Below are 23,384 nucleotides of genomic sequence, written 5' to 3'. Positions count from 1 at the left end.
CACCCGTCCCTGTTGGTAGCTGTGGGATGATGATGATAATATGGCAAGACTGGGCAAATGTTAGTTGACGATACCAAATTGTATGTATATATATATATATATAAACAAACACAAAACAAAACACTGAATATAACCTCTGTACTATACATGTACATATTACATAGTATATCTTTTACTCCTCATTACATCTCATTAAATCTGCACTATTTTTATCTATGTATCTTTATATCATTACTGTACATTCTGCCCAACATTTCATTCATTTGTGTATATAACCTGTGTATATATATATATATATATATAGTAGACTGTTTATTCGACTGTACTCTAAATTGATGTCCACACGTCTCTGCACTGTTACTGCCTTTGTATTTATTCACTTTACATATGTTTTCATATTATCACTATCACTTGCTGTAAATATGCCATATATTTATTTGCACTTTTGCACTTCTGGTAGATGCCAAACTGCATTTCGTTGCTGTGTACCTGTACAATGCAATGACAATAAAGTTCTATCTATCTATCTATCTATCTATCTATCTATCTATCTATCTATCTATCTATCTATCTATCTATCTATCTATCTATCTATCTATCTATCTATCTATCTATCTATCTATCTATCTATCTATATATATATATATACATACAATTTGGTATCGTCAACTAACATTTGCCACCCATTTGCCCACTCTTGCCATATCATCACCATCATCCCACAGCTACCAACAGGGACGGGTGAAATCCAACATGTGGTTCCAACTTGGTAATATATATATAATTATCTGTCTTGAAAAAGAAATGACAAAGAATAGAAAAAGTATATATATATATATATAATTAAACATTTGTGGCTCATGCTGATTTTAGATCAGAGACTTAACTGTAATATTCAACAAATCTGTAGGATTCATCAGTGCATTACATACACAGTCTTAATAATAATAATAATAATAATAATAATAATAATAATAATAATAATAATAATAATAATAAACACACCCCTGTGTCTAAATTCTGCAGTTTCCTTCCAGTAGTAAAGAATAGTTTGTATTTTTCTGCCCCGGAGTTCCAGAGGAGAGAAGAGAAGCTGTAAAATAACTCAGTGTTTTATGGGGCTCAGGATAATGATCTCTTATCACCTCTTTCATGTGTCATGTTTCAGGAGCTCTTGGGAATCAATGGAGTGTGAAATACAGTAAACTACATCTCTGTGCTGTAAAAGGATCTACAGTGGTTATGGAGGCCACTTACACACATCCAACAGATGTTACAGTGATAAACAGGTTTTGGTTTATAAACCCAGCTAAGGGTGTAGAAGCGACTGATCTGCGTAATGAATCAGGTTACTCAGGCAGAGTGGAGTATTTAGGAGATAAACAGAATCACTTCTCCCTCAGACTGAGTGATGTGAAGAAATCAGATGAACACAAGTACTGCTTCAGATTCATAACATCTGGAGGAGGATATCAGGGTTTTCCTGGAATTACACTCAGAGTTACAGGTAAATAAAATCATCTTATTCTCTACATGTGTCACTCAGACCATAATCTCCTTTTAGCTACAGGAGTTTTGTAACAGATGAATGAAAAACTCGTTCTTACTGAATTACTGTTTTCATGAAACACCACAAAAGAATAAATACTGATAAATTGAACATTTCTGCTTGTAGTTCAGGTGATTTACAAAAGATTCTGTGTGCTGAATGTTTTAATTAGAGTTAAATCAGAAATGTCAAATCAAACTTCAGAAAATAAAATTAAACATGAATAACAAGAACAAATCAATAAACAGTGAAAGAAAATCCGCAAATGAGAAGTTTAAAGATTCTATATATTTATATAGATAATATAATTATATGATTATAATAACTGCTGTATCATATGAGAAATGTGTGATTGCGGTGGATACAAACACCAAAATATCCAGAAAAAAATAAATAAATATATATATATATATTTATTGTGATCACACACAGAATGTTGTTTATTTGATTTGCATAAAAAAAACTGAATCACTTATTGTGGTAAATGAGCAGGTGATTATTCACTGATGCAGATTTAATGTTTCTCTCATTGTATAAGATCTTCAGCTGATCGCTCCTGCAGAAGTGACAGAGGGAGAATCAGTCATTCTGACCTGTAAAACCACCTGCAGTCTGACTGATCCAACATTCATCTGGTACAAAAACACACATGATTTAACCACAAACACCTTCAAGAGCAACGAACTCCACCTGCAGAGGGTCAGCAGTGAGGATGCAGGCAGTTATAACTGTGCTGTAAGAGGATCTGAACATCTCCCATCTCCTGCTCATAACCTCAGTGTCAGATGTGAGTTTTATTTACTTTCTGTATCGAAATAAATCATAATCACTTCAAATTTACAGGAATGAAGAACAAATGATGGACTATGTAAAGAAAGTTAAAAGACTGACAGTGACCTTGTGTTGCATTGCAGTTGCAGTGTTGTTATTGTTAAGTTCTGTTCTGACCATGTAAATAGGATTTACAGGCAGAATCACAGGAAGGTGTTTCAGAATTATCATAACTAAATACAGATTCCACGAATTTTATAGGGTTATTGCAATAAAGTTGGTTTTATATTTAATATAAACACATTATAACGGTTAAAAATCTAACTGTCTTCAGGTTTTGATCAAAAGAAACCACCAGTAAAGTCATACCTTATTTAATCTTTTTATCTAATCTCTAGATTTTCCAAAAAACCTCTCAGTGTCTGTCAGTTCCTCTGGTGAGACAGTGGAGGGAAGTTCAGTGACTCTGATCTGCAGCAGTGACGCAAACCCACCTGTGGAGAGTTGCATATGGTATAAAGGAACAAAACTCGTAAAAAAAAAGCAAACACACACAATCTCGAAGATCAGCTCTGAGGACAGTGGAGAGTACAAGTGCAAGTGCGGTAATGAAGTCGGACATCGGTACTCCAACGGTCCAATTCTGAATGTTCTGTGTAAGTTAAAGCTGATAGACATATCTTCTTACAGCTGATAACAGATACAATGATCATAGATTTACTGTAAATTGTTACCTTCATGTCCCTTTTAGATCCACCAAAGGGAGTCTCAATGTCCATCAGCATCTCTTCTAACGTAGTGGAGGGCAGTTCAGTGAATCTGACCTGCAGCAGTGATGCAAGCCCACCTGTGGAGACCTATGAATGGTTTAACGAGAAACAATCATCACCTGTAGGATCAGGACAGAGTTACAGAGCTCTACAGAGTGGACTGTACTACTGCGAGGCTCAGAATAAACTCGGCTCTGAGAGATCAGCTGCAGTGTCCATTTCTGTAAATTGTAAGAGATGATTAGTCTTTTCTATATGAATATTTCTGCTCCATTTTATATTCTGTACTGTGGATGAACATTCACTTGAAAATATTTTTTCTTCTTCGTGTTTGTATGTGTTTGATCAGGTGGCTCTGTAATTGTGTATGTGGCTGTTGGATTGTTTTACTCTCTGCACTTTTCTGGCTGAGGTAAAAATAAATGTGATGATAAATTTTATCATTAATTCCTCTGAAGATGTTTGCGATGGAGAAATCTTTTTTGTGAGCAGATGGAAGAGACAGAAGAAAAAGGAAGATGAAGGTGACCATCGGGTGAGTGAATACAGACCTGTCCATCTGGTGGCTGCTTTGTTAATAATAAACTCTTACTGTAAAGATCTTCAGCAGAACCTGCTCATGTTCTTCACCCCTACTCTCTGCAGAACGTTGAGTCAGTTGCAAAAGATGACATATATTCAGCTCTTTCGACACTGAAGACCAGACATCTGGGGATGTGTGTCGCATACTTGCAGTAAGTGTTAACTGAAACATACAGTTACTTGTAGACTGTTTAGTAATGAAGGTATAAATAATATTATACATTTTATTGTTGTAAATTAAACTTGAACAAGGTGTGGTCTATCTGTTTGTTTATAGATTTCTCATCCCTGTCCCTCTGATAGCACGTCTGATGATCCCACTTCTTCTGACTACTGCATTATGAAAGTAAGATTTAGTTTAGAAACCCAAAACCACCATTCGATTAGAGCAGAGGTGTCCAAACTACAGCCCGCAGGCTAACTGCGACTCGCCATCCATTTTTTATTTTCCCATATCAAAGTCTACAAATATACTGGTCTATGGCCCTCAAATATTTGTGCTTAAATGTATTGTACTGCTAAGTTTCAACAATAGGTGGAGCTAGTTTGATGGATTTTACCAATATTAGTGCATTAGAAGTGAGGGTTTCCTTGTGGTCTAGTGGTTAGGATGCGGTGCTCTCTCCGCTGCTTCCCAGGTTCAATCCCCGGTCAGGAAACCAACCACCGCCATTACAGTTGCACAAGCCTTAGTGCGGGTCCCAAGCCCAGATAAATGGGGAGGGTTGCGTTAGGAAGGGCATCCAGCATAAAACATGTGCCAAAACGAACATCCGGATGGGCCGCTGTGGGAGTGAGGAGTCCTGAACCATCTGATGAAAAGAGAGAGCTCCTCACTGAAGTGGAGAACATGAAAATGCTCCTTTACACCAGCAGCATCAACAACTTTCTGATATTTAAAGCAGCTTCAATCATGTTATAGCAGTTTCTGAGTGTGTGTGCGTGTGTGTGTTTGTGTGCTATTATAGTTACCAGTTTAAAAAGTTGAAGTGGAGTTAGCCAGCTAACCTTACTGCTAATATTTCTGATGTTTACCTTTCTATAAACTATAAACTGTAGATCAGTGTTATAGATTTAAGCAGCTAAGAAATTACTGCTATAAACTCATGTAAAGTAAAGAAGTGATGCTTAATTTACTGTTGATTGTGTGAGTATCCATGCTGCTCTAATGTCATGGACTGAAACCTTCTGGACCTTCTAAATAAATGTCTATGTTTTTCCTTACATAGAGATTTAGTAAACTTAGTATGAGGTCCTGATTGGCATTCAGTGTTCCTGAAACTGACTTCAGATTTACTGTGACTTGACAAACAGAACACAGTAGGGCATGCAGAACACAGACACTGGACTCTGTAATTAGGGACTCGCTCATGTTTTTTTTTTGTTTTTTTTGTGCATAATACAAAGATAAAAAAAAGTTGCTTATCATGTGGAAAAGGGGTAAGGGGTACTGGAGGCATGAGGAGAAGCTAAGAACCCTGGCTGGGCTTTCATATTTAAGGCTGCGATAGGGGAACTGGCTTTGTCATAGTCTCTGTTGGCACTAAAGGGTCAGTGAGATCCTGCCAAGGAGTGTCTCTCACATTTGTGATGTGATGCATGGGTCTGATGGGAATTCTCTCTGCCTAGAGTGAAAGAAGAGCCAGCATCAATCAGAGCAAAAAGTTCTCCATCTCACCTTTATCGTGGCATCCTTTTACATACTCCACAGTAAGGAACCACCTCTTCATCATTTGCCTCCAGCCATTGTCTTGTCTTGCCGCCCCTCCTTCCGTCCATGTGCTCTGGGCTCAACAAAACAGCCGTGCTGACTTGATGTACTGTCTAAGATTTAAGAAAAGATTATTTCTGCCCAGTTATGTTCCTTCTTACAAGAAAACATATCTTTGAAGAGTTTAAGTCAGGTTTTAGGCCCCATCATAGCACATAAACTGCTCCAGTTAAAATCACAAATTACCTGTTTTCAGCTTCAGACCAAGGCTACATCTCTGTTAGTTTTGCTAGATCTTAGTGCTGCTTTTGAAACTATAGATCTTGACTTTCTTCTGCATCGCTTACAGAATTACATCTGCATTCAGGGACAGGCATTAAGATGTTTCATCTGGTTTCGATGAGCTATATAACTGGGTTTCATCAGTGTAACACTGGAAGCTGATCCCATGCCTTCTGTTTATAATTCCCAAGGGTAGCATGTATATTGTAAAAAGCAAGTGTCCTAGAACTGAACTGTGTGGCACCCCATAGTTTACTTGCATTAATCTGGATAGTTCTCCATTTAAATCTACAAAATGGTAATCAGACAGGTAGGATTTTAGCCAGCTTAAACAATCTTGTTAAAAACTCCACAGCCATCTCTTCTAATCATCTCCATGCACCTACTGGTATTTCATCTGGTCCAAACAACCTAGCACTTTTCATCCTCTTAATAGCTGCTCTCACTTCCCCCCTTCTAATCCTATCCACTTTCTGCCTCGCCATCTCCACACCATCCACTCCTCTCTCTCATTTTCTTCATTCATCAGCCTCTCAAAATACTCCCTTCTTATCCCAGCCATTAGGGTTGCACAAGCCAGTGCACTCTAAGTGCCAGTCCCAAGCTCGGATAAAACGGAAAGGGTTGTGTTAGGAATGGCATTTAGCGTACAAAATGTGCCAAAGCAAATATGTGGATCACAAAGCTGATATGATGAAGAGGAGAAAGGTAGAGATGTTGTGTGTTCAGGAGACCAAGTGGAAAGGAAGTAAGGCCAAGAACATTGGATGTTGGAATGGTAAAATGTTCTACCATGGTGTGGATGGAAAGAGAAATGGTGTAGGGGTGATTCTGAAGGAAGAGTACAGTAAGAGTGTAGTGGAGATGAAGAGAGATTCTCATTGGGTGATGAACGTGAAGCTGAAAGTTGAAGGGGTGATGATAAATGTCATCAGTGCTTATGCTGCACAAGTGGGTTGTGAGATGGAGGAAAAGAAATAATTCTGGAGTGAGTTAGATGAAGTGAGGAGAGTGTACCTAGGAATGAAAGATTGGTGATTGGGGGAATGTAGGTGAAGGGAACAGAGGGGATGAGGAGGTGATGGTTAAGTATGGCCTTAAGGAGTATTTTGAGCACCTGATAAATGAGGGAAAGAAAGCGAGAGAGAGCAAGAGAGAGAGAGAGAGAGAGAGAGAGAGAGAGAGAGAGAGAGAGAGAGAGAAGGGCGGATGATGTGAAAATGGTGAAGCAGGAAGTGGATAGGGTTAGTAAGGAAGAAGTGAGAGCAGCGATTAAGATGATGAAGAGTGGAAAGTTGGTTGGACCAGATGACATACCTGTAGAAGCATGGAGATGTTTAGGAGAGATGGCAGTAGAGTTTTGAACAAGATTGTTTAACAAAATTCTGGAAGGTGAGAGGATGCCTGATGAATGGAAAAGGAGTGTGCTGGAGGTTGGATTGCATGAAAGATTGGCTCTAAGCCCTTTCCTGTTTGCAGTGGTGATGGACAGGTTGACGGATGAGGTCAGACAGGAGTTCTGTGGACTATGACGTTTGTGATTTGTGGTGGGAGTAAGGAGCAGGTTGAGAAGATCCTGGAGAGCTGAAGGTACATGCTGGAGCAAAGATGAATGAAAGTCAGTAGGAGTAAGACAGAGTACATGTGTGTGAATGAGAGGGAGGGCAGTGGAGGGGTGCGGTTGCACGGAGAAGATGTGAAGATGGTGGAGGAGCTCAGGTACCCAGGGTCAACAGTGCCACGTAATAGAGAAGTGAAGAAAAGAGTGCAGGCAGGGTGGAGTGGGTGGAGAAGAGTAGCATGAGTGATTTGTGAAAGAAGGCAGGAGGTAGAGCTGGAGGTGGCAGAGCTGAAGATACTGAGATCTTTGAACTGTTTTTGGATTTGTTTTTCTTGCACTGCCCCTATTGTTCTGTTTGCCGGCTTTTGATTTTTTTGGACTGTTTTTTTCGGTTTTGGTTTTGACTTCTAAAGTATAAAATATATGAAGATATTTTCAGCTTCAGGGACAGGACGACTGGTTGCAATTGAGGGAAAGATGAATGCAGCCAAGTACAGGGATATCCTGGACGAAAACCTTCTCCAGAGTGCTCTGGACCTCAGACTGGGCCTAACGGTTACCTTTCAACAAGACAATGACCCTAAGCACACAGCTAAAATAACGAAAGAGTGGCTTCACAACAACTCCGTGACTGTTCTTGAATGGCACAGCCAGAGCAATGACTTAAACCCAATTGAGCATCTCTGGAGAGACATAAAAATGGCTGTCCATCATTTACCATCCAAAACTGGAGAGGATCTGCAAGGAGGAATGGCAGAGGATCCCCAAATCCAGGAGTGAAAAACTTGTTGCATCTTTCCCATAAAGACTCCTGGCTGTATTAGATCAAAAGGGTGCTTCCACTAAATACTGAGCAAAGGGTCTGAATACTTGGGACCATGTGATATTTCAGTTTTTAATTTTTTTTATAAATCAGCAACAATGTCAACAATTCTGTGTTTTTCTGTCAATATGGGGTGCTATGTGTACATTAATGAGGAAAAGAAAAGAACTTAAATGATTTTAGCAAATGGCTGCAATATAACATCGAGTGAAAATTTTAAGGGGGTCTAAATTCTTTCCATACCCACTGTATATGTCACAGTGAATATACATATACATTCATATTTATCCTAAAGTGCTGAAAAATGTCTAAAAAGAATGCAGCAACTAGTAATTACTCGATAATTTGAGTACACAAACATGAATTGCATCTGTAACTGTACAATTATGATGCAAGCTGCTGTGGCTGTTTTTAGGATGGAAACTGTACTGAAATATCATACTGAAGTAAAACTACTGATATTTCCCCAAATAAACTGTTAAACACATTTCGAGTTTTCCAAAGTATAAATTGTCATAGCTAATGTAAGCCCTGAATATATCAAACTCTGCGATCTGCTAAATGTTTAAAGTTCTTAATCACAGTAACTTAATGTTACAGTAGCTCTATTGCTTTTACATAAAGGTATAAATAATTACACACATAGTATAAATACATTCACATATGTCCTTATGACCTTATTTTTCACATATGTGTCATGCGTGACACTCAGCACTGCAGGTTGCCAGGTGTGAAATTTTACCTAAGCTATATATATATATTTATTTATTTTTATTTTTATTTTTTTTATATAAAATAAAATTGAAGTGTGTAGATATTTGAAGAAATAATAATAATAATAATAATAATAATAATAATAATAATAATAATAATAATATATACACTTTTAAATCTTTCGATTCTCTGCAAGCTAAAAACTCCAAAAAAACATGAAGTTTGACATTACTGTTTTCCCAAATACATTTCCCCTAATAAAAAGTACCACCTGTTAAGAATTAACCAGAACTGGTAAACTTCAGTTCCACAATTAGCTAGTGATATCTCTTGGTGTCAGGAAGTGAGTGACTGGGAGTACCCAAATGCAGAATGCAACAGGTGATAGTGAAACATCTTTAATGAGAAAGAGGCAGAGGGAAAAACACAGGTCACAAAACAGATCTAAAAAAAAAAAAACACTCCTAAAATGGAAAGCCTGAGCAATGGGGGCAAAGGCAAAAACAAAGTTAAAAAAAAAACAATCCAGGGTCTGAACACAGGCAAACAGAGCAATGCAGGCTGGGACAAAGCCGAGTCCAAAACAGTCCGAAGATCAGATCCGGCAAACAGAACAATAAAGGAAGAGCAAAAACACAAAAACCAAAAACAGTCCAAACCAGAGCAGAGTCAGAGAAGAACAGGAATCAGGGATCAGGGACAGGATCAGGGACAAGAGCAGGCAGGGTGGCAAGAGTAATCTCAGGGAATACAATGAGATAATCTGGCAGGGAGTAAAGGTATTTGGTGTCCTGTAATACCGGGTCGTGTGGGTAAAATGGCAAGATGGCTGCCAACTCGAAAGTGCATGCCGCAAAACTATGTATAGCCAACTATCAGATTTAAAAATCCCTGATTGATTTATTTTGTTTTATGACAATTCACAAAGCTCAAGACATATTTTTTTTGTTGCTGCAGTAAATGTACAGTATGCATGTGTGTGCTGAGCACAGTGGGGATGTTTGATTTGATTCAGTTCAATTCAAGTAAATAAAAAATAAAATATTATTGTTATTTTTTATAATATAGTCCCTATAATTTTATCCCAAATGAGTAAACTAGAGGTTACAGAGGCAAGAACAAACTCTTTGAGATGGTATGAGGAAAAAACAGACTGAAAAGGGTACTGACTGGATAATGTCCATTCATTGTAGTATCATCATTGTTGAGGTTATTAACTGTTTCACGAATTGGCGCTTGAATGCAAATCTGTTACCTTTCCCTTCTCTCGGCTACGTAAAGCCTAGGTACCTTCCCAAGTAGTCAGCAATCACATTCTGCACTCCTGGTCCATGCCACACATTGAATTGTTAGAGCAGATATTGTATTATGTAACTAAGCCCTAGGAAGGATCTTATCTGCTACTTTGTTCTAGGCTTTATGCTTACTTTTACATTTATGTTATTAGGCAGTCACTCTTATCCAAAGGACATTAAGTACTTAGTATATTCTATGAATTAATATGTTTTGGCCCTTAATTAGGATGGTTAATTGAGATGCATAAACTTATCAGTTTTAGCCTGATTTCTAACAATCAGAGCTAAACGATAGAAACAGAACTGTTTTATTTAGTCACTTATGAATAGTGTTTGTTGGTGTACAGCTTCGCTCATATGGCCACACAACCACCATGGAAATTTGCCTGACAATTCTGACAATTGGAAATGTGTTATAGTGATACTGATGTGTGTATGTTTTTTGTTGCCCCAAGGGGCCAGCCCATAGAATAGTTTAAAACATGACAATTAACATCACATTAACACATCATTAATCATTACATACTTTTGATTATATTTATTAACCAAATTCTCACTGTTAACTATCTTAAATAGTTATGTCAATGACACACCTTTTATTTGTGGTTCACAATATTTCCTGGGATCCTTCAACTTGGTGACCCTTCAAAATGATCTTGGCGAATAGAGTACCCAAAAACTTGTCTTGCCAATGTTGTGTTTTTATGTTGCTCTTAGTCCTGCTCTTAAACAGATGACTGTGCACGTCTTGTGAAATAATATGGTCAGATCTAAGTTTTTTTTACTAAGGAATTTATTCTTCATTTCTGGTTTCTTGTTATATGTTATTTATTTATTTATTTATTTATTTATTTATTTATTTATTTAATTTTTTTATTTTTTTATTTTTTTTTAAATCTCAGCTCAGTTTTTCATTCCTGTTTTGACCAGTGGCCCAAACTTACCTGGTTCCCTGTTTTTTTTTATTCTGCCTGCCATTTTAGATTGTTTGTAAAGTGATGATGACCTTTCTGTGAGTTTCACTTCCTAAGTTGTAGATTCACCTGGACCTAGACATGTAGACTGAGATGGTAAAAGATAACGTGCACTACGCATACTCGTTTTTCTAACACTTTTTATTATTTTTAGCAAATTATTCAGCAAAAAATAAAAAAACATAATTGTTTGCAGAACATCATCAGCAACACTTCTTAACCACACACTCTTTTTCCTGATTCTCTGTTTGGTCGTCGGACGTGAGGGTTGAGTCAGCAGGGTAAGAAACTCTTTAGTATCTGTTATTCGCTCATCAGGCTAATATCTACATTTACTGAACATATTAAAGTTAGTGTTGTTCATGTGTAAGTGAGAGCTCTGGAATGAGAACGTAAGCGAGTCTATCCTGCTGTATTTGTAGCTGTGTGCCATTGGGGTCATTTGGTGTTTCTGTGGTGATGTACAGTAGAGTGGGTTATTTTTTCTTTTACTGTTTTAAGGAGATTTTCTGCTTTATAATTTTAATGTGTTTATTTTTTACCAGTGACTCATGTTCCTCCTGTTCTAAAGCCTTCTTTCTTTCTTTCTTTCTTTCTTTCTTTCTTTCTTTCTTTCTTTCTTTCTTTCTTTCTTTCTTTCTTTCTTTCTTTCTTTCTTTCTTTCTTTATTCCATGTGTTTAAATCTTAGACAGAACATTTTAACATATTCTAACCATAAATATTGTATACTGCATTTGGTATTTTAAATGTTTTATTATTTATATAATATGCAAAAGGTACTCACCTGAAAGAAGGACACAAATAAAACAGGAAAAATGAACTTTATTATCATAAAAAATGAAGTTCATTTTAAAGCTCAGCTGCTTGAGTGTGGAAATGATGATCCCTCAAGATGATCAAGTTCAGCTCTAATAAGTGAAGATGTCCTACTTTTACTTTTGATGAACTTTACTGCTTATCCTCACCACACACACACACACACACACACACACACACACACAAACGTACATACACACCGAGCAAAACAGTTTCTTTTCTTTCAAATATAAATGTTACAGAAGGCATGAACACATTATAATTTCAATATTTGAAATAAATCTTAATCACAGTTGGAATATTGTGCACTGTGTGTGTGTGTGTGTGTGTGTGGGTTTGGTGGTTTGACTGTGTGTGGGTCACTTCCTCACCCACAACATTTATTCTTAAAAAAGCGGAAACATAAAACCTAAGGGCAAAATCAGTGAAAGGTCTTAACCACACACTTCCTCAAATCTCATGCATTCCTTCATTCTCTGTTAACCTGCTTCATTACGGATGCAGCATGTTGTGAACATGTCTATGATAAAGAGATGAGAGACCCTGATGATTTCCTTCACTGTTTTCATTATCTGCTTCTTTTGGGTCTTAAGATCTGAGATGACACAATTCCCAAACCTAGCAGTGATGCTGTTGTTCAGGATGCTCTGCAGAATGTCGTTAGGTGGTGAGAGCTGAGCCATGCTCAGTTTTCTCAGAAAATAGAGATGCTGCTGGGCTTTTATTGCTATGGATGTGGTGTTAAGTGACAATTTGAGGTTCTCTGCCAGGAGGGCATCAAGAATTCGATGTTATTAATCTCCACAGACGAGCTCTGGATGTGCAAACGTGAGTGGCTGCTCCATGTTTAGCTTCGTTTTGACCACATTTTTACACCATAACTGAAGTGTTCAGGCTCAGTATGTTCAGCCTCCCAATCAGGTGCAGAGGGATTATTGGTGTTGAATGCTGAGATGAATATTAAACACTATTTAATTTTAGAGCTTCTTATTGTCCAGGTAGCTGAGAGCAAGTGTGGTGGACATAAGATGTTTTGTGGCTTTTTGTAATTTATTTTCTATTTGTTTGATTTTATATAGATTAAGCAATGCTCTCCTTGGCATCCCCACTTTGTCTGATCCTTCTCCTAATGATCTCAGGTGAGTCACACATTTACGTTATACCATTAATCATGAATAATTTACATAATCTGTCAGGAAAGCAGGGGACATGGTACACGGCCAGATTATTCTGTCAGAAACTCACAGGGACACGATGCAAAGGGGCCAGATTTTTCTGTCAGAGACGTAATGTAACTGGTTGCATGAGGGACTGGATGGGAGGAACCAAATGCTGGATGTCACAGGGGCATGGAGAGAACAGGCTTTAATAAGGCAAATGAGCAAAGGGTCAAGGCAAAAACAAAGTCCAAAAACAGTCCAGGGTCAAAACACAGGCAAACAGGGCAATGCAGGGAGAGACCAAACCAATACCAAAAACAGTCCAAGATTTAGAGAGCCAGCAAACAGAACAAAGAAGGGCAGAGCAGAATCACAAACCAAAAACCAGTCCAAAGTCAAAAGCAGAGCAGAGCAGAAAAGGGTACAGAGTCACAATCAGGGTCAGGAACAAGTACAGGTACAGGACAGGATCCAGAGCAGGCAGGGCGGCAAAAGTATTCCCAGGGACCTTAGGAAGCTGGTGAGATAATCTGGTGCCAAACTAAACTCTATGGTGGGAAAAACGACAAGATGGCCACCGACCCAAAGATCCTGACATAATCAAACATTAATATGAGACAAATTAATCAAGTTTGACAATATCCCACACTTTCAATAATAATAAGAAAATACAAATAATACAACTACTTTTAAAAATAATAATAATCATAATAATAATATCAAATTAATTTATAATAAGCACTTGTCCAAGCCCCTTAACCCCCCCATGGGTGTTCGGTTCTGGGATTTGGTATAAAGAACTCTGCATGGATGGTCCCAAGCCCGGCTGTGAAAGAAGTAGGGTGGATGTTGGGCTAGCAACCCGTCCACATAACAAAACTGCTACGGAAATTAAAAAAAAAAAGCCATCAGGCACTTGTCACTCAATGCACCTAATGGCATGGAATAAATAAATAAATAAATAAATAAATAAATAAATAAATAAATAAATAAATACAAATAAATTACTACATAAAAAAATTATAATAAACTCTAGAAAGCCATTACATTAAGAAATGAAAGTAAATCAATCAAAACAAATCTCTAAAACTTTAAATGCATGCAAGATGTGATGGTGCGGGGGTGCTTTAAACACAAATAAGCAGCTCTACCACAGCATTTTGCAGGACATGCATTCCATCTGGTTTGCAATAATTGGGACAATAATTTGTATTTTTTTTTTTAACTGTTCAATGACCCCAAACTTGTGAGTTATGTAAGAGGTATTTGTTTAAAAAGGAGATTGATGGTGCTATGCATCAAATGATCTGGCCTCCACAATCAAAACAATCACCCAATCTAAATCCAGTTAAGATGGTTACTGTATGAGTTGGACCAGAGAGTGAAGGAAAAGCATTTAAAAAGAGTGTGCAAAGCTGCCAACAAAGATAAATGTAGCCACTTTAAAAAAAATCTATTTCTTAAATACATAATTCGAAAAAAACAATGTATCTCATGACAGTATGTCATGATTCGTAAATAATCTGAATAAGAACCTTATTTACAAAAAATTAATTGAAAGACTTAAACAGGAAACTGGACATAATACTTTGCAAAACAAAGTGTAAACATTTTAACACAGCATTTGAAGACAAGGAACCAACGGCATGGGCAATGTTTAAGAACTTTAATACATTAGTACTTTGTAAACTCCAGGCTCAGGGATATTTCCAGACAGGTAGCATTTTGAGATGAATATATATATATATTCTCCAGCTCAGAAAATATTTTTTTACCACACAATTTGGACACATGTGTATGTTCTGAATTCAGGGCACTTAAATTACTATTACTATTATTATTCAGTATTACCATTCTATATATATATATATATATATATATATATATATATATATATATATATATATATATATATATATATATATATATATATATACTTCCCGTGGGCTCACCACCTGCAGGAGGGACCGTAAGGGCCGGAATATATATATATATATATATATATATATATATATATATATATATATATATATATATATATATATATATATATATATTCATCTCAAAATGCTACCTGTCTGGGAATATCTTACATCCTATATATATATATATATATATATATATATATATATATATATATATATATATATATATATATATATATATATATATATATATACTTCCCCGTGGGCTCACCACCTGCAGGAGGGACCGTAAGGGGTGGTGCTGTGAGGATTGGGCAGCAGTCGAAGGCGGGGGCCTGCTTAGACTGCTGCCCCCGCGACCCGAATTACGGATAAGCGGGAGAAAATGAATGAATGAATTATATATATATATATATATATATATATATATATATATATATATATATATATATATATATATATAGAATGGTAATACTGAATAATAATAGTAATAGTAATTTAAGTGCCCTGAATTCAGAACATACACATGTGTCCAAATTGTGTGGTAAAAAAATATTTTCTGAGCTGGAGTTTCAGAGAAGAGAAGTGAAGTTGTGTTTTATGGGGCTCAGGATAATGACGTCTAATCACCTCTTTCATGTGTCATGTTTCAGGAGCTCTTGGGAATATATGGAGTGTGACATACAGCCAGGAAAATCTTTGTGCTGTAAAAGGATCTACAGTGGTTATGAATGCCACTTACACACATCCAACAATTGTTACTGTGACAAACAGGTTTTGGGTAATAGACCCAGATTCAGGGACAGTGCTGACTGATCTGCATAATGAACCAGGTTACTCAGGCAGAGTGGAGTATTTAGGAGATGAACCAAATCACTTTCCACTCAGACTAAGTGATGTGAAAAAATCAGATGAACACGTGTACTGCTTCAGAATCGTAAGAGACAAAGGAGGATACACAGGGCATCCAGGAGTTGTACTCAATGTTACAGGTAAATAAAATCATCTTATTATCTATATATCTGTGTATTACTGAGGCCAGTATAAAGAGCGACTGTCTAGTGGGAGAGCCAATCCACCCTATGTTTGTACATTGCTGCCTTTTCTACGGAACACCACAAGATCTTTGAAACATCAACTTCTGGTAGGATGCAGCAAAGTCGCTGTTCTTCCCCACCCAGGGTAATTGTTTGGTTTTGAGTACATCATGGATTTTTGCTCCCAACTCCAGTGCAGTCCCCGATTTCTCAACTAGACCTCAAATCTGAACCACTACTGGGCACCTTATAAGTCTCTCTCCCTGTACCAAGTAACCTGACAGAAAGGTATAACCCAATATACCCAGGAATCCCACACTACTATACAGCCTATATGTAAAATCTTAAAACTGTGAATTCCAGGAGTTGGCCTCGTACTGTCCCAGACACCAAAGACAATCCCCTGCATGCATATACCTGCTTCTTCCACCACCTCAGCCCGGCCAAGCAAAATACTCAATTGGCCCCAGAAGGAATGGCGCAATTGGTTAGAGGGCTCTGACGTCCCCTACCTACTATGGGAAGATCACCGCAATCTGGAGCTATGTCTGGCCAACCAGTCCCTGAATGCTGTCCCCTGTGGAGACATTATGTACTGGAGCAAGGTTCTCCAGTGGTGCCACAGCTTTCTCCTGTTTTGCCAACTTGGAGCTCTTTGTACATAAATCCTCCTCCTGCAGTGTGGCCACAGTATGGAAGGACATCCGGAATTTTGTTGTGACCTGCCCCACCTGTGCACAGCATAAGACCTCCAAAAACCACCCTGTGGGACTTCTTCACCCTCTTCCGGTGCTTAGATGTCCATTGTCTCAAATTGCACTGCACTTCGACACCGGTCTTCCCCCCTCAGCCGGTCATATGATTATCCTTACTGTGTTTATCCGGTTCACCAAGATGACGCACTTCATACCTCTATAATCCACCAAGGAGATGGCTCAGCTCTTGCTCCAAAACATGTTCCATCTACATGGCCTGCCATGGGACATTCTTTCTGACCAGGGTTCCAGTTCATGGCCCACTTTTTGAGGGAGATTTGCAACCTTCTGAACATCTTCATTAGCCTATCCTCTGTATCCTCTGTCTCTGAATTTGCTTCTTCCTTCATTGCTCTGTCAGCTGGCTCTTCTTTGATTAAGTGTATTTTTAGGACTGTCTTCTATTCTTTGCCGGTTTCCTTTTCTGTCTGCATCCTGCATTTGGGTCAGGATAAAGGTAAACTAGTGATTGCTTATTCTATCATGCACATGTAATGCTTCTTTCATTGTTCAAGATCTTCAGGTGATCATTCCTACAGAAGTAACAGAGGGAGAATCAGTGGTTCTGACCTGTAAAACCACCTGCAGACTGACTGACCCAACATTCATCTGGTACAAAAACAGACACGATTTAACCACAAACAGCACCGAGAGCAACGAACTTCACCTGCAGCCAGTCAGCAGTGAGGATACAGGCAGTTATAACTGTGCTGTAAGAGGATCTGAACATCTCCCATCTCCTGCTCAATACCTCAGTGTCAGATGTGAGTTTTATTTACATTCTTCTTAGATACTGTATAGAAATATATCATGAATCACTTTATATTTACAGGAATGAAGGGCAAATGTTGGACTATGCAAAATAAGTTAATTAGAAATAATAATAATAAAGAAATGAATTCCGATGCATTTCAAATCATGTCTCATAATTATCAAAGCTAAATACAGATTTGAAAATTTTTTGAAAGAGTTATTTCAATAAAATTGGATTTATATTTAATATAAACCCACATTATGCTGAACAAGAGTGGTAAGATGTGTTAATGGTTAAAAAGGTTACTGTCTACAAGCTTTGATAAAAATAAACCATTAAGTAAAACCAACTGCTTCTTCAATCTTAACATGGAACTTTCTAGATTCTCCAAAAAAACTTTCAGTGTCCATTAGTCCCTCTGGTGAGATAGTGGAGGGAAGTTCAGTGACTCTGACATGCAGCAGTGATGCAAACCCACCTGCAATCTGCGAATGGTTTAAAGAAACTAAATTAGTAAGAAAAATACCCACATACACCATTGCAAATGTCAGTTCTGAGGACAGTGGCGAGTACAAGTGCAAGTGCCGTAATAAAGTCGGACATCAGTACTCCAGCCGTTTAACTCTGAATGTTCTGTGTAAGTTTAAGCTGATTATCTCCACCCACCTAATAGAGAATACAACTCTCAAAGATTTACTTTAAATTGTTATCTTCATGCCAATTTTAGCTCCATCACTTGGAGTCTCAATGTCCATCAGCATCTCTTCTAACATACTGGAGGGCGGTTCAGTGACTCTGACCTGCGGCAGTGATGCAAACCCACCTGTGGAGACCTACACCTGGTTTAAGGAGAATGAAATATCACCTGTAGGATCAGGACAGAGTTACAGAGCTCTACAGAATGGGCAGTACTACTGCAAGCTTCTGAATAAAGTGGGCTCTGCAAGATCCGCTACAGTGTCCATCACTATAAATGGTGAGGTAGACGATTAGTTGTTTCTATACAATCCCTGGTCATTTTTACGTTCTGTACTGTGGATGAACTTCATTTACATAAAAATATTTCTGTGTTTGTATATCTTTTATCAGATGGCTTTGTAATTGTGTATGTGATTGTTGGACTTGGACTTTTTGGGCTTGGAACTTTTCTCTCTACTCTCCTCTGGCTCAGGTGAGAATAAATGTACTGATCAATTCATTATTAATTCCTCAAAAAAATGCTTAAAAAATATTTGATTTTATGTAAATAGATGGAACAGAGAGAAGAAAAAGGCAGATGAAGTTAATCATCAGGTGAGTTAATACAGACCTGTCCATCAGGTGGCTGCTTACTGTAAAGATCTTTAGCAGAACCTGTTAATGTTCTCCACCCCTCCTCTCTGCAGAACGTTGGGCTGAGTGCTAAAGACGACACGTATGCAGCTCTCGACCCTGCAGGCCGGAAACCTGATGATGTTTATCACACACTTACAGTTAGTTTTAGCTGAAACATACAGTTACTGCTAGAATGTTTAAGGATGAAGGTCTAACAGAATGATACTGTATTTTATTGCTTTAAATTCAAATCCAAGAATCCAAGGCCTCTCTTTTTGTTCACAGTTTTCTCATCCTGTTCCTCCTGGTGACACACCAACTTCTTCTGACTACTAAATTATGGAAGTAAGTTTTAGCTTTTACAACCAACATTCATTTAGAAAAATTGGATAATATGAAATTTTTATTTAAAGATGTAAGAGTTACACAGCTGATGCAAATAAATGTTAGTAAATGTGAGGAAGTGGCAGACTGGACCTAATCACAGCATGCAGGCAAGATATAAGTTATTAATTTTTATTCAAGTGTAGAGGAGCAGTGAAATAGGGCAGATATGCAAAAAATACAGGCACCAGGAAGTAGCAGGCAAGAGCCAGGAAAACCGGTCGTAAACACAAACACAGGTGCACTCAGAGCGGGGAAGAATTATGTCAGAAAGCCATGAGCAAATAGGGCAATACGGGACAAGCAGAAATCTGAGACAAAAAATTATCGATGCTTGTAAAACTCACAAAATCCAATACCAGTAAAACAGCAATACAGGGTAGAAAAACAAAAAAAAATGTGGAAGCAGGCAACAGAGTAGCGGAAACAGGTAGCTAGCAGGAATGGACTCTTGAATGCTAAGTAGCAAAAACATCATCTGGCATAGAGGGTGCAAGGACAGCATGGAGTATGACAGCGACCCCGAACATTGCGTCGTTTCCCGGATTCGCGTGTCGTGTCAGCTCACAGTAACGTGTTCTGCTTCAACACACATTTCTGATGTTCTTGTGTGTGTTTTCTTTCAGATTTTTTGAAACATGATGAAGAAAATGGGTCATGAAACAGCTGATGAATAGCGAGAACTCCTCACTGAAGTGGAGAACCTGAATCGTGCCTTTACATCAGCAACATCAACAACTTACAGCCATTAAAAGCAGCCATTTTTAATTATTTTATAGCAACCTGTGTGCTTTTAACCTCTTACCACACTCCATGACACTGTGTTTTGTTAGCAACAAGCCAGCTAACATTGCTGATGATATTTCTGATGTCAGAATTGTTTATTTCAGATTAACTTTTATTAAACTGTAAACTGTATGTCAATGTTATAGATTTAACCTAATGGATTTAAAGTAATAATGACTATAAACTCATTTAAAGTAGAGAATGTATCCTTTATTTACTCTTGATGGTGTGAGCTGCCATGTTGCTCTGATGCCATGCACTGAAACCTTCCTGACCTTCTGAGTAGAATGTCTGCATTTAGAGGCTGTTATTTATTTACTTTTTAATTACTTGTTTGAGTTATAAGCTTTCTTAAACCGCAGTATGAAGTCCTGATTGGTACTCAGTGTTCCTGGAATTAACTGTTGACTCACTTTAACTGGTAGTTCGAATCTTGTGCCCACTTGTGCACATGCAGAATTGCATTTGCCACATAATTAATTTGCTAACTAATTCTCAGCCTCTTTTTGGACATCATAGGACACTTCGTCCAATTAACAAGCAGAAAAACTACGCATAGGCGAATTTAGACAAAATTCATTCATCCTTTTCATTCATTTTCTCCCGCTTATCCGTAATTCGGGTCGCGGGGGCAGCAGTCTAAGCAGGCGCCCGCCTTCGACTGCTGCCCAATCCTCACAGCACTGTCCCTTACGGTCCCTCCTGCAGGTGGTGAGCCCACAGGAAGGCGGCCCCACGTCATTCCGACGTCACGGACCTTGATATTTCCCTCGTAAGGGACCCCCGGAGCATAGAGGGTTAAGGGCCCTGCTCAAGGGCCCAAGAGTGGCAGCTTGGCGATACCGGGGCTTGAACCCCAGACCTTCCGATCGACAACCCAGCGCCTTAACCGCTGGAGCCACCACTAGACAAAATTCTTCTCGATATATTCTTGCAAATGTTTTCTGTGTGAGTTTAAAGAGTGTGGGAGGATATTTAAAAAAGCATTTTTGGGGTGTTTCATGGTTTTTAGTTTATGGAATGTAACCAACACGATAAATGGGGGATTACAGGATATAACTGGTGAGAAAGAGTAAGAACAATCCAGAAGTGTGTTTAATGTGGGTTTCATTTATTTAATTTGAGCTTAATATTGACCTGATTCATAGTGTCATTAAATCTGAAATTGTAGCTTTAAGTACTGAAAAATGTTTTAAAATGTACTGTATAAATAAATTATTTCATTGCAAGGTTTGATACTGACACCTGCTGGTCATGTTTATAAAGTGCATTTGGAATTATACTGCATCCTACAGCAGGCAGCTGTGGATGCTTTAAAGTGGAAACAGTGCTGAAAATCATACTGAAGAAAACTTCTGATACTGCCCAAAATATTACACTGAGCACAGTAAAGAAAATACTGTTACTCCTAAAAATGTACTATTTTACACAGAGTATAAAATATCATATCTAAATTAAGCCTTCAATAATGTCTGGGATTTATTGTTTAGAACCAGAGCAACCTTTTATTTAGAACCTATTGCCATTAGCAATGACCATTTAATGTAAAAGCCTTTTCTACCACCCTAATTTAAAAAAAGTTGAGACTCTGTGTAAAATGTAAATTTAAAAAAATATATTAAAATTTACCAGTAGGAGAAACAATGTGCAACTGATTACCTGACTGGTTACCTGACAGCAGGTCAGTAAGATGATTGGATGTAAATAGTGTATTTAAGAGAGGCAGTGTCTCTCAGATGTAAAGATGGGTGGAGCTTCACAAATCTGTGAAAGGCTCTGTGGGACAATTACAAAATAAAACTTAATTTAAAAATAGTTAAATATCTCATTATTTACAGAACATAATATAATAAAAACTTACTATGAGTCTGGAAAAATCTCTGTGCATAAGGGACAAGGGAAAAAAATAAATATTGGATGGCCATGATCTTTGGGTCCTCAGGCATTTAAAACAATCATCATTAGTCCTCCGGACTAATGAGGACAGGGACCATCTGACTTGTTAATATCATTGTTAAAAGTTGGTATTTGAGTGCATTAGTGCCTGTGGAATGGATAGCTAGCACATTTGGAAAGGCATAATTTCAGGGACAACTTTTCTCTTCCAAAACTTTAGCAACTGATCTCCTTAGGCAATTACTGAGCAGAGACCTGCTAGTGACACATTTTCTCCATGGCACCTGGAGGCTGAGGCCTCCATGTGGCCTAGAGTGCCTGGGTGGGACTTGGCTGTTGTGCTGGAGGCTCTATCCTAGCCCCCCTTCAAGTTGTTGGCTGAGGCATCTTAGAGGCATCTCACAGTCAAGACTGTGTTCCTCCTGGCCATTTGCTATCTTAAGAAAGTAGGGGATTTGCAGGCCCTTCCTGTGGCTGTCTTTTTTTTTTAGTTTACTTTAGGCATGGCCAGTGCCTTCCTATACCCTAAAATGGCTTACATTCCTAAGGTGCCCTCTGTCGTCCCACAACCTGTTACGCTACAGGCATTCTATCCTCCTCCGTTTCAGGCCCCAGACCAGAAAAAAGCTTAACCGGCTGTGTCCGGGGTGAGCACTGGACACTTACGTCCACAGGACAAGTCTGTGGAGGAAGTCAGAATTGTTCATCTGTTATGGCTATCTGAGAAGAGGCCTCCCTGTGAACAAGCAGATGCTGAGCAGGTGGATTATCAATGCAATTGCATCTTCTTAGGAGTCCTATGGTCGCCTCGCTCACTTCGAGGTCAGAGCACACTCAACCCAGAGTGTGGCAAGCTCTAAGGCTTGGTCCTCTGGAGTTTTGCTCTATGACATCTGCAACATCCCACTGACCTTTGTCAGTGTCAGGATCTACCGGGCACGCGGCGTGCACTTCCGGGTCGGCGCCTATCTTGCAGTTTTTTCCACGCCTCCCAGTATTTAAGGACACCCAAAACTTTATCATGGGGCTAGATTATCTCAGCGGCTTGCTAAAGTCCCTGGGATTATTTCTTGCCACCCTGCCCTGGATACCTTTTCCTGTTCCTGATCGGCTCTGCTCTGACGTCTTTACTTTGGACTGTTTTTTGTTTGTGTTTATGCTCTTCCCTTCTTTGTTCTGTTTGCCAGCTCTTGGATATTTTGGACTGTTTTAGGATTTGGTTTTGTCTTTCCCTGCATTGCCCTGTTGTGTTTTGACACTGGACTGTTTAATGGACTGTGTTTTTGCCTGTGTTTTCCTTATTCCCTGTGTGCATCCTGCATTTGGGTCCTCACTTACCTAGTCACACGCAAGAGTCACTGACAGTCAGGTTAATTAACCTTGACCTCAGTGTCACCTCTGTCCTTCAACCTAGCTGTGCCCCAACACATTAGGCAGGGACTGGTCAGTCTGGCAGTATTGCACTCTTGTTCCCAAAGCGTTGATGATGTAGCTCTAATTACTGGAGGGGAACGTCTCCAAGTT

General features: G+C 38.4%; 1 protein-coding gene across 1 annotated transcript in view; it reads left to right on the top strand.

Annotated features, from left to right (window-relative positions):
* LOC310715625 (sialoadhesin-like) overlaps nucleotides 1–23,384 on the top strand; it is a 95,021-nt gene that overhangs the window by 43,497 nt on the left and 28,140 nt on the right. Inside the window, exons 3-14 of the mRNA XM_083522145.1 lie at nucleotides 1,169–1,507; nucleotides 2,088–2,336; nucleotides 2,740–2,976; nucleotides 3,072–3,320; nucleotides 12,935–12,988; nucleotides 15,588–15,926; nucleotides 17,242–17,490; nucleotides 17,863–18,117; nucleotides 18,208–18,456; nucleotides 18,570–18,651; nucleotides 18,731–18,773; nucleotides 18,866–18,952. Coding sequence (XP_083378271.1) covers nucleotides 1,169–1,507; nucleotides 2,088–2,336; nucleotides 2,740–2,976; nucleotides 3,072–3,320; nucleotides 12,935–12,988; nucleotides 15,588–15,926; nucleotides 17,242–17,490; nucleotides 17,863–18,117; nucleotides 18,208–18,456; nucleotides 18,570–18,651; nucleotides 18,731–18,773; nucleotides 18,866–18,952 — 2,432 coding nt within the window. The remainder of the gene's footprint in view (nucleotides 1–1,168; nucleotides 1,508–2,087; nucleotides 2,337–2,739; nucleotides 2,977–3,071; nucleotides 3,321–12,934; nucleotides 12,989–15,587; nucleotides 15,927–17,241; nucleotides 17,491–17,862; nucleotides 18,118–18,207; nucleotides 18,457–18,569; nucleotides 18,652–18,730; nucleotides 18,774–18,865; nucleotides 18,953–23,384) is intronic.

Source organism: Silurus aristotelis, assembly GCF_946808225.1.
Source record: "Silurus aristotelis genome assembly, chromosome: 20".
NCBI classification, from domain to species: domain Eukaryota; kingdom Metazoa; phylum Chordata; class Actinopteri; order Siluriformes; family Siluridae; genus Silurus; species Silurus aristotelis.
Note: the sequence above shows the minus strand (reverse complement) of the source record. Positions and strands in the feature narration are given on the sequence as shown.